This window comes from Lithobates pipiens, unplaced genomic scaffold (assembly GCF_037356315.1).
Source record: "Lithobates pipiens isolate NorthernLeopardFrog02 unplaced genomic scaffold, aLitPip1_a1.2 Scaffold_27, whole genome shotgun sequence".
Taxonomy (NCBI): Eukaryota; Metazoa; Chordata; class Amphibia; order Anura; family Ranidae; genus Lithobates; species Lithobates pipiens.
In genome coordinates, this window is record NW_027507788.1 from 42,822,102 (window position 1) to 42,834,102 (window position 12,001).

At 43.0% G+C, this 12,001-nt stretch overlaps 1 protein-coding gene across 1 annotated transcript in view; it reads left to right on the forward strand.

The window, feature by feature from the left end:
* The first annotated feature begins 9,716 nt into the window (after positions 1-9,716).
* Positions 9,717-12,001, forward strand: part of LOC143933829 (myelin protein zero-like protein 3) — a 33,808-nt gene continuing 31,523 nt past the window's right edge. The window contains exon 1 of the mRNA XM_077456892.1: positions 9,717-9,967. Coding sequence (XP_077313018.1) covers positions 9,913-9,967 — 55 coding nt within the window. The 5' untranslated portion in view covers positions 9,717-9,912. The remainder of the gene's footprint in view (positions 9,968-12,001) is intronic.

Here is a 12,001-nt window from a genome sequence, read left to right on the forward strand (position 1 = left end):
GGGGAAAAGATATTGCCATTTCTCTTAAAGGTGTTCAATTCTGCTAAACATCGTACCACTCAACCATATTCTATGACAAAAGCTAACATCATTCTTCTGGTAAGGACCCGACTGATCCAGTGTCTTATAGGCCAATCTCCCCACTCCAAAGTGATGTTAAAATCTTGGCAAAGGTACTGGTTCTACACTTTAATAAGGTTATTTCCATGATTATACACCCGGATAAATCCAGTTTTATGCCCCAAAAGTCTACCGCGGGTTAACCTTTGCAGGTTATTTCTCAACATACAGGCTAGGGTAGATAATATGGGTCACAGCATTCTACTGTCTCTGGATGCAGCCAAGGCCTTTTACAGTGTAGGGTGGCTATTACTCTGGGCTGTCCTTTCCAGATTTGGCTTTGGCCCTGCCTTTACCTCCTGGATTAAACTGTCATCTGCTGGAAGCCATCCGGGAGGTGGGGCAGATCTTATCTACATTTCCACTAGGCAGAAGCACCCGTCAGGGTTGTCCCCTGTCGCCATTACTATTCGCACTAGCTATCAAACCCTTGGCTGCATCCATTAGGCAGAACCCAGACATAGTGAGCTTTCAGTTTAGTGCACTGCAGGAGCAAGTTATGCTTTATGCTGACGACATCATGCATGCTGTTGTTAGGTGATACTACGCATTCCCTTGAAACAGCTATGAGCATTATTGCCCATTTTGGAGAATTTTCAGGCCTCCTCATAAAGTGGGACATTGATGCTACTAGATATCAACCCTCCCCAAACCATTACTTCATCCTGTCCAGTCCCAGTTACCTCTTCGTTTAAATACCTGGGCGTACAGGTTGCACGTCAGCTGGTGGATTTCTGCCACTTCAATATAACTCCCCTGCTTAACCGCTTTAGGGATAAAAAGGATGCCAGTGTTTCACATGATGGCCCGAATCAGTTTCCACAAAGGGTTTTATTTTGCGTTGCTATGCAATGCTGCTTAAAGTGGTTGTAAACCCTTACAACACACTTTGACCTACAGGTAAGCCTAGATTAAGGCTTACCTGTAGGTCCAAGAAATATCTCCTAAACCTATACGGTTCAGGAGATATTTGCCTGAAGACAGGCACCGCTGTCTACGGCGCATGTGCCGTAGACAGCAGCGCGCAGGCGCACTGAGCGCGCCATCTTCAACGACGGAGATTCCGTGCGTGTCGGCTCCCGTGCGCATGCGCGGGAGTGACGTCATCGCAGCTTCGCTGAATGACAGCGGCGGAGTTGCGAGACCCCACCGAGAAGATGGATGCGCCAGACTACAGGGAACAGCGGTGACTTCGCTGGCTCCTGTGTCAGGTAAGTGACACATAATGGACTACTATGCGATGCATAGTAGTCCATTATGCTTTGCCTTTGCAGGGAATGAAAGAGGAAGTAAACCCATCAGGGTTTACTTCCTCTTTAATGACTTTCTGATGGAAGAAGGATCTTGGCCCTTTTGTGGAGGATCAGTGAGAGGAGGCACTACAGCAATACCCCTAATGTGGCACAAATGCTAATATAACTATACATACTCCTGAGGGGGCACCTTACTCTGGTTAAGCTGCACAAACTAGGCATCCTAGGCACCACCCACCTTTATTAAAAATTCAAGGGAGAACAGGGTCCTGATCAATCTAACCTGGCGGTGTCCTAAGTTACAGACTAAGGCTGGATTCACACCTAGGTATTTTTTGTGCTTTTTTGCATTTTGCAGATTCGCACTACAGAACGTGTTCCATAGGAAACCATGTTAAATGGACTGTAGTGCAAATCTGCAAAATGCTAAAAGCACTAAAAATGCATAGGTGTTTATCCAGCCTTATTGGGTGGGAGTAATGCATATTTTGAATGCGGTATTTCAATTGCTATACCTTTTGACTCTAAACCTTGTATTTTGGGGAATTTAGATGATTTCAAGCTCACTGTCCAGATCAGAAAAGCTGTGGCTAGAGCTCTCTTTCTGGCCTAGAAAGTAGTACTTAGATACTAGAAGTCTACTCACTCTCCACCCCACAAGGAGTGGGTACATTGTATGGGTGAAACTCTTATGCTGCGTACACACGATCGCACATTCCAACAACAAAATCCATGGGATTTTTTCAGACGGATGTTGGCTCAAACTTGTCTTGCATACACACGGTCACACAATGTTGTCAGAAATTCTGAACATCAAGAACGCGTTGACATACGATGAGCCAAAAAAATTCAAGTTCAATAGCCAGTGCGGCTCTTCTGCTTGATTCCGAGCATGCGTGGAAATTTGCGCGTCGGAATTGTGTACACACGTTCGGAATTTCCAACAACAAGCTCCCATCGAACATTTTCCTTTGGAAAATCTGACGGTGTGTACAGGGCATTAGACTGGAAAAGTACATTTATCAGCCAGGGACGTGCAGTCAGGGGAGGCAGGAACATAACCATGAACATAAAAAAAATAAGAAATCGAGCTTCGAGGGTCACAGAGATCCCAAATTTAGAGTGTAGGTAGCCTAAGTCTTACCCCACCACTGGTATAAATGAGATAAGGGGCTCCTTGCGCAGCCTGTCAGAAGCTACATACAGAGCGGCCAGTTTAAATACAGCTTGGCACACTCTGTTTGCAGCAGACTGAGAGGATGAGCTCATAGTGCCTCTCCTCACTTCTTGTCAGAGGCACTGAGCTCAATGGATAGCTTGGAGTCTTGGACCAATTGTAAATTACCATTAGTCCCAGCTGCCCAATAAAAATGCCGCAGTGGAGGCACACCTCTCACTGCAGTGTCATAGAAGGGGCATGTGTCTAAAAGACAAAAGCTCCCTTCCAGCCCAACCATCTTAAAGCGGGAGTCCGCCGGGACTCCGCGTTTTTTTTTTTTTTTTTTAAAGCCAGCAGCTACAAATACTGCAGCTGCTGACTTTTAAAATAGTGACACTTACCTGTCCAGCGCGCCCGCGATGTCGGCACCCGAAGCCGATCTCTAGATCGTCTGTCGGGGGCTGCCACCGCCATCTTGGGTATGGGAATCAGGAAATGGAGCCTTTCGGCTTCATTTCCCGGTTCCCTACTGCGCATGCGCGAATCGCGCTGCGCAATAAGGACGGTCCCCGCTGCCTCTGGGATCTGTGTGTTTCCCAGCAGGCAGCGGGGCACTTGCGGAAAGGGGCGGGCACTTGCGGAAAGGGGCGTAATCTACGCCCCTTTCTGCAGAGAGCTATCCCGGAAGTGGGTGCAGAATACCTGTACTGTACAGGTATCTGCACCCCCCTCCCCCCTGAAAGGTGCCAATTGTGGCGCCGGAGGGGTGGAGGGTTCCGATGAGCGGAGGTCCACTTTAGGGTGGACCTCCGCTTTAACTAGAAGGAAAAAACATGTGTTTATGGGTATAAGATTTACCCACAAGCCCATGTTTTTCTCACACAGTTACTAAGGAGAATGAGAATCTGCTGCTGTTGAAAAGGTACTGTTATAATTCAGCTAATCATATATTATTATGTTATATGTTATAAGATAATAATTTATCTATTTAATGTGAAATTACTGGTTTGAAGTTATAACTTTAAACTTTATTAATTTGTCCGTTAAGCCACCTGTTTGAGTACAGTTTTTGAAAATATCGTAAATTACCTTGAAAACAATATATAATAATTATTTATATATTACTTATGGTAATTAACCCCTTGCCACCCAGGCAAATTCTGACACTTCTCTCCTACATGCAATAATCATAATTTTTTTGCTAAAAAAATACTCAGAACCCCCAAACATTTTATATATATTATTTTAGCAGACACCCTAGGGAATAAAATGGTGGCCATTGCAACTTTTTATGTTACACAGTATTTGCGCAGCAATTTTTCAAACGCATTTAAAATAAAAAAATGTTTCATGAATGTAAATTTTTTTTAAAAAACATTAACGATAACCCGATTTTTTTTTTTGTATAATGTGAAAGATGATGTTATGTCAAGTAAATAGATACATAACATGTCACACTTTAAAATTGCGCACACTAGTGGAATGGCGCCAAACTTCAGTACTTACAAATCTCCTAGGCAACGCTTTAATTTCTTTTTACAGATTACATGTTTAGAGTTATGCCCGCGTACACACGATCAGAAATTCAGCCAGCAAAAGACCGATGAGAGCTTTTGCTCAGCAAAAGATTGAGAGCAGTTTCTCTACTTTTCGGTCGGAAAAAGTTCCGATCAGAAATTCTTATTGTCTGTACAAATTCCAATGTGCAAAATTCCTACGCATGCTCAGAAACAATTAGACACATGTTCGGGAAGCATTGAACTTATTTTCGCAGCTCGTCGTAGTGTGGTACGTCGCTGCGTTCTTGACGGTCGAATGTTCAGAGAACTTTTGTGTGACCGTGTCTATGCAAGCCAAGCTTGAGCAGAATTCCGTCGGAAAAAACCATACAACATTTTTCGGATGGAAATTCCACTCGTGTGTACGGGGCATTACAGAGGAGGTCTAGTGCTAGAATTATTGCTCTCGCTCTAACGATCGCAACTTATGTAACCTGTGTGTATCTGCCAGTGCCTCACCAATCACTGACCTCCCCACACGTCCCTGTTATAAGCCCAGGGGATGCCCCCGCAAATTGGAAAACCTCTGGGGCCCTTGGCTGGATACCCCGGGCCTGAGTCCATTAGAATTGGTGATGGATAGGCTACTCCTGGGTTGAGTCATACCCCCTTGATAGGATCATTTCAATGTGCCTGTATTAGTAATGATGGAGTGGAATGTGGTCATTAACTCTGTCGTTGCTCATTCAGGACAAAACTGTATTGTCTTAAAGCGAAAGCGGTAAGCTAAGATTGTACTTCTGTTTATATTAAACAATGTATTTGCTGCTGTACTAGGAAGTTCAAGAAACTTGAAAGGCTGTCTTGGAAGTGCTGTGAACTTTTGTTCATTAACTTGTGTGCATATATTTTTTTTTTCAATAAAACTTTATCTGATTAAAAAAAAAAAAAATCAGGAAAGCACTAATGTACAGTATATGAATGGCCCAGATTTCTCTGTAAAGCACTGTACAGTATGCCACAGCTATAAAAATGAATATAATCTACTATAAGTTTTTTCTTCATAAAACAGAATATATAAATATATATATATATATATATATATATATATATATATATATATATATATAAAGGCCCCTGTTGTAAAAAGACATAATAGGAATGTTCCCATACAGAAGGTATTTTTGTGAAGTAATGAAACTATGCAAAAGGTAGCTACTAGATTAGGCTGCTACACACCTACTTTAAGCAAATAGAACTTGCAGATTCTTCCACAATCAGCAGAAGTCAGACTGCTCTCTGTAAATGAAGTCATATTATTATTTCGATGAGTGATAAAGGGGTATAAATGAGAGTTTTGGCTAGTTATATCACATCATCTGTATACATTGTACTGGTAGACAACGCATGAACACAAGTTTTCCTGTTACCTTGTTCATGTTTTCTCTTCATACATACCGTGAACTCTTTGTATGAATCTGTATTCATGGTAAGTCTAGCAATGGCTGAAAATTTATATTTTAGGCCTAATTTACATTTGCAGTCAGGCATGTACTGACCATCGGGACTACCGGGAGTTTCCCGGTGGGCCGATGGCTCAGTGGGCCACTCTGAAGTAAGGGGGCTGGTGATGGGCCACTCTGATGTAAGGGGGTGCTGATGGGACACTCTGATGTAAGGGGGTGCTGATAGGACACTGTGATGTAAGGGGGCTGCTCATGGGACACTCTGACGTAAGAGGGTGCTGATGGGATGCTCTGATGTAAGATTGCTGGTAATGGGACACTCTGATGTAAGCGGTGCTGGTGGGACACTCTGTTGTAAGGGGGCTGGTGATGGGAAACTTTGATGTATGGGAGTGCTGATGGGACACTCAAAATGTAAGTGGGCCGGTCTGGATGAAGTCCAGGGCCAAATTTCTGTCCCAGTCCAGCCCTGTTTGCAGTTGGGATTTGACTGAGGCCATGCCGCAATTGCCATGCAACATTGTGTAATGAATATAATGTGTATCTATCACAGGGTGGTCCTGTGGATACACTATGAAAGAAAAACCAAATGCCACGTCCTTTATATATCTTGAAAAAAGAGGAGGGAAAAAGGGAGGGAAAGAAACAAACCTCAACAAAAAATGTTGGTTGTGTTGGACTTTTTAGGCATAATTATATACTATATTTAAATACAACAAAGGGGGAAAAGAAAAAAAGTTTTTTAAATAAAAAGATTTTTATTTATAAAAAGGAAAAAAAGGGATGTGTATAAAACATACCAGGTCATATTGTTCCATATCCTATCTAGTCTAGTACATTTTAACAATATCTATATGTGTTCTCGTTGGACATATGAGCCCAAAAGAAAAAGAAACACATTAACACTTAATATAAAAATTGATTAAAATAGACAAGATATTAATTAAAGAATCGATTGGACGTATTCTGATGCTCTACATGTTTCGCGTTTTGACTACAACGCTTCCTCAGGAGCTTTAACAATTTTATTTCTTTGGGTAACCCAAAGCAAGAGAAGGAAATACAGGAGAAAAAAAGGAAATATTTTTCTACGCAGGTGGAGTAATTTATAATCTCGGCATCAGACTGTTGCACGTATAGAAGCCTGCGAGTAGGAGAAGGACTCCAAATATTTAAAGTATGAAACGGCAGAGGGAGATGGTATAGACCATAATCTCTTCTTGCTGCAATCAACAGATTCCCACATACGCCTCTTCAGCGGGATATAGGTAAATTTGTTCCAGCACTTTTGAAGCAAGAGGGGGACAGTTCAACCCCTCAGGTGCCTTTTTCCATCAAGGATTCGGACCGCTGTGCCAGCACAGTGGTCCGAATCCTTGATGGAAAAAGGCACCTGAGGGGTTGAACTGTCCCCCTCTTGCTTCAAAAGTACTGGAACAAATTTACCTATATGTAAAAATGTAGTTAAAACACAGAGACAGTTTTGACAATTCCTTTATAAAAAAAAAAACAATGTTCCCATGGTAGATCCATCTTTAGTCATGGTGCCTGATGCCTGCCTTCTCTGCCATCTGACAGTTCTTAAATAGCTCATGGGGGTGCCACCCGGCGATGTCACTTAGCAGCACTGAGCCTTGTGACATCACTGACCCAATATGCACTGATCGATGATTTCACAAGGGGCGCTGCCACCAGGTGACTGCGCCAGGTGGCCCCCACCCTTAGATATTTAAGAACTGTTAGACGGCAGAGCAGGCAGGCGGCGGGAGCCTTCAGAGCAAGCTTTCTTTTTTCTTTTATCAGGTCAGCGGGGCTGGCAGTCCTAGTGATTGACGATGGATCTACACCGCGGAAACTTTTATTCTTGTTTTTTTAAATAAAGGAATTGTCAAAAACTGTCTCTGTGTTGTTGTTTTTTTGACAATGTTTTTGGTGAATGAGTAGGGGTACAATGTACCCCATACTCATTCACATGGGAAGGGGGGAGTGGAATCTAAGGCTCCCCTTGTTAAAGAGGTTGTTAAAGAGGTAAACCTCCAAAAAAATATATAAGCCTGCAAGTTAAAGGCATAATGAGCTAGTATGCATCGCATACTAGCTCATTATGAAATACTTACCTTAGAACGATGCCCAGAATCGGCACTGGCACACCGCGTACATGGCCGACATTTTTCACTTGAGTTACTTCCAGGTTCGCAGGCTCCGGTGCTGTAATTGGCTGGAGCCACAATGACGGACCTGAAGAAACTGCACCAGCGGACCGTTTCTTCCGTGCGCATATGCCGATGACGTCGGAAAAAGGGTTTATAGTGAATATTTCCTAAATTGTGCAAGTTTAATAGATATTTACAGTACCTAGAGGTAAGCCTTGTTACAGGCTTACCTGTAGGTACAAGTGATGTAACAGACTTCACAACCACTTTAAAGGGAGCTTCCAGATTCCGATAAGCCCCCTGCCTGGCCTGCAGACCCCCACAACCTATCACTGGTCAGGGTTGTGGGGAAGAATTTTATACCTATTCCTTTTCTGACCTTGTTACATTGCTGCTAAAAAAACCTTGGGGGACTCTTCCCATATTATGAGTTGTGGGAAAGAGACCCTTTTCCCCATCAATATGGGGACAAGGTGCTTTGGGGTGGGGGGGGGGAGAGGAATGCCTCCTACCTCAGAGCACCTTCCCCATGTTGAGGGCATGAAGCCTGATATGGATCAGGGGGTCACTCTGGGATAATAGTCTGGTATAGATTTTGGAGTCCCCTACACCATTTTTTTAAGGGTTGGCATGGGGAGGTTCCCGAAAGGGCCTGGTATGGCTTGGGGGGGGGGGGGGGCTGTTTTTTTTCTGATTGAATTTGTGTTCAAAACTGATCAGATGTCCGATTCAGATGCGTTTCCATAGAAGGCAATGAGCCTGGAATTTGCATTTGAATCGCACTGCAGTGCTCAGAAAATGTACTTAAATTTGAATTGAATGTCATGCAAATCGGATGCAGTTCAAAACACATCCAATTCGCATATATGAACGGATTCGAAAGGTGATAAAGTGATCAAGTTTTTTTTTGACATTCTGAAGAGGACAAGCTTGTGCTTTGTCAAAACATTGAAATAAAACTTCATCACTTCCTTCATCACTATATGCAGCTTTATATTTCACATACTTGCCAACTTTTTGAGATGGGAATGAGGGACACCTATCAGCAAAAGTATGCAGGCATAGGGCACACCCCTTCCCACGCCCCTTTAACCAGTTCCCGACCAGCGCACACCGATGCACGTTGACAGAATGGCACGGGCAGGCATATTGGCGTACAGGTACGTCCATTTTAATATGCCGCACTGCCATCACGTGCACGCCGCCAGTGGTGCGCTCGCGTGCCGGTCCGGACCCCAGTGAGTCTGGTCACGGGTCCCGTAGACTCGATCGCCACGGGGATACCCGCGATCGTCTCACGGGGCGGCTGAATGGGGAGATGCCATTGTAAACAGCATCTCCCTGTTCTGCCTGGGAACAAGTGATGCTGATCTCTGCTTCATGTGATTGGAGCAGAGATCAGTGTTCACTAACACAAAGCCCAGCCCCCCACAGTTAGTAACAAGCCCCTAGGAACACTTAACCCCTACACTGCCACCCCCTGGTTAACCCCTTCACTGCCATTTACACAGGAATCTCTGCATTTGTATAGCACTGATCACTGTATAAATGATAATGGTCCCAAAAATGTGTCAAAAATGTCCGATGTGTCCGCCATAATGTCGCAGTCACAATAAAAATCGATGATCGCCGCCATTACTCGTAAAAAAAATAATTATTAATAAAAATGCCATAAAACTATCCCCTATTTTGTAAACGCTATAACTTTTGCACAAACCAATCAATAATCGCTTATTGCGATTTTTTTACCAAAAATATGTAGAATATTATATTATATTTAATACCTTATTATAATACTGTACTGCTTATTTTATCTTATGATAACCTACAAAAAATGTTCCGTTCACAAGTATTGCTTAGCGGGGGGAATCATTTTAGTTTTATTTTATGAAATTAGCTCTTAGGTTTCCTCCCTCCCTGTTGGTGTAATCTCGCAGGACACGTTTTTGATAAGATTAGGCTGCTGACATAGTGGGGAGGAGATCATTGTGTCATTATGTAACCTCACTGTGATGAATACAATACAAAGTCCTGTTGAGCAGGAGAAATGAGCAGTGCTCCCAGCTGGAGGTGGGAGATGAGTGTTCTATACTCTGGTTTCACATCATACGTCGTCACTCGTCAGTAGTAGTATTGGAGGCTGGACGTAGAAGACCGCCCCGCCTGTGAATCACCTGTACACCGAGAGATCCTACCTGTAATTCCAGCCATCACTTCCTGTTTACTCACCTGCTAGTCAGACTGGAGAGGCATAAACAAGGAATGGCTCCGTTGTGGGGGAATGTACTATGGAGGTCTCTTCTTGTCCTAATGATGGGTGAGTATTCATCACTTTACACTGCTCATCTTACTTCTCATATGTTACATGTTATACATGTGAAGGAGCTGCTGAAAGTTCCATTCTATCGTATTAAGCCGGCCATAAATGGATTGAAATTTGTCCGGTTCAGCAGGGATTGGCCGAGTTTTGATCCATCTATGAGCAGGCTGGTTGTACAGAAGTCGATCCATTAACCAACTTCTGAACAACCAGCCTGTTGGAAAATTTTTACTTGATCAGTGACCCCGACTATAGCTGGGGGTGCTGATGAGTATTCTAATGGCGGGGAAGCTTTCCTGCCGTCAGAATACAGAAGCTCTGCGGAAGGGATTCCCCCTTCACCTGGAATGTGTGGATGGGGGAATCAAGTCATTGTTCTTTCGTTCAACCTGCTGTTGGAATGAAAGAAAACAAATCATGTATGGCCTGCTGGTTTGTCTTTACACAAATTTTATTTTATAGGACGGTATATGGACCATTCACTTAAAGAATGTACAGTAAAACCTTGGTCTGCAAGCGTTTTGCAAGACGAGCAACATTTTTAAAATAACTGTTGATTTGATATACAAGCGATGTCTTGATATACAAGTAGCGTCATGTCACAACTGAGTATAAAAGAGAAGAGAGGCGCCTCTAAGTGTAGCAATATGATTACATTTATTGACGGTACAACATTTAGCAGGTCACATGGCTAATGATTAAGGCACATCTAATTATGCAGGCATCTGGGGTAAGGCTGTTCACATAGACCGTCCTCCCACACTGCCATCGATGCCATCCCTTCCATGAGGGCTTCAAGCCTTGCTTTCAAAGCTCTCTACTGCAGGGTAGTCTTCCTGGTCACGATTGCAGACTGACAGCGGTGAGAGTCAGTGGTATGGAGGACGTTCTATGTGGACAGCTCTACCACGGATGCCTTCATACTTCGACCTTTTTTAATATTCAACTATGTGAGTTGCTAAATGTTGTACCTTCATTAAATGTAACCATATTGCTACACTTAAAGGTGTACCTCTCTTCTCTTTTATACACTGTAGCTGCTGCTGCATTTTACTTCTAATCCCCTTTTGGAGGCTTCCATTTGTGGATGGACATTTAACCACTTCAGCCCCGGAAGAATTTACCCCCTTCCTGACCAGAGCATTTTTTTTGCGATTTGGTACTGCATTGTTTTAACTGACAATTGCGCGATTGTGTGACGTGGCTCCCAAACAAAATTGACGTTCTTTTTTTCCCCCCACAAATGGAGCTTTCTTTTGGTGGTATTTGATTACCCCTGCCGTTTTTATTCTTTGCGCTATAAACAAAAAATAGCGCCACTTTTTTTAAAAAAAATAGTATTATTTTTTACTTTTTGCTATAATATCCACCAAAAATATATAAAAAAACATTTTTTCTTCAGTTTAGGCCAAAACATATTCTTCATGGTTTTTGGTAAAAAAAGAAATCACAATAAGCGATTATTGATTGGTTTGCGCAAAAGTTATAGCGTTTACAAAATAGGCGATAGTTTTATGCCAATTTTATAATTTTTTTTTATTTATTTAAATGGCGGCAATCAGCGATTTTATTTATTTATTTTTGTTTGTTTTTATTGTGACTGCGTCATTATGGCGGACACATCAGACATTTTTGACACATTTTTGGGACTATTGTCATTTATACAGCAATCAGTGCTATACAAATGCACTGATTCCTGTATAAATGACACTGGCAGGGAAGGGGTTAAGTGTGTCCTAGGTGCGTGTTGCTAACTGTGGGGGACGTGGCTGTGTTTTACAGATCACTGATCTCTGCTCCAATCACAGGGAGCAGATAACAGTGTCACTGTTGCTAGGCAGAACAGGGAGATGCTTGTTTACTTTAGCATCTCCCCGTTCTTCCTCTCTGTGAGGCGATCGCGGGTATCCTGCAACTGGACCCACGGAGCTTCCCGCGAGCACGCCGCCTCTTAAAGGGCAACATACAGGTACGTGATTTTGCTTGTATGTGCCCTTCTGCTGACGTATATCGGCGTGAGGTGGTTGGGAA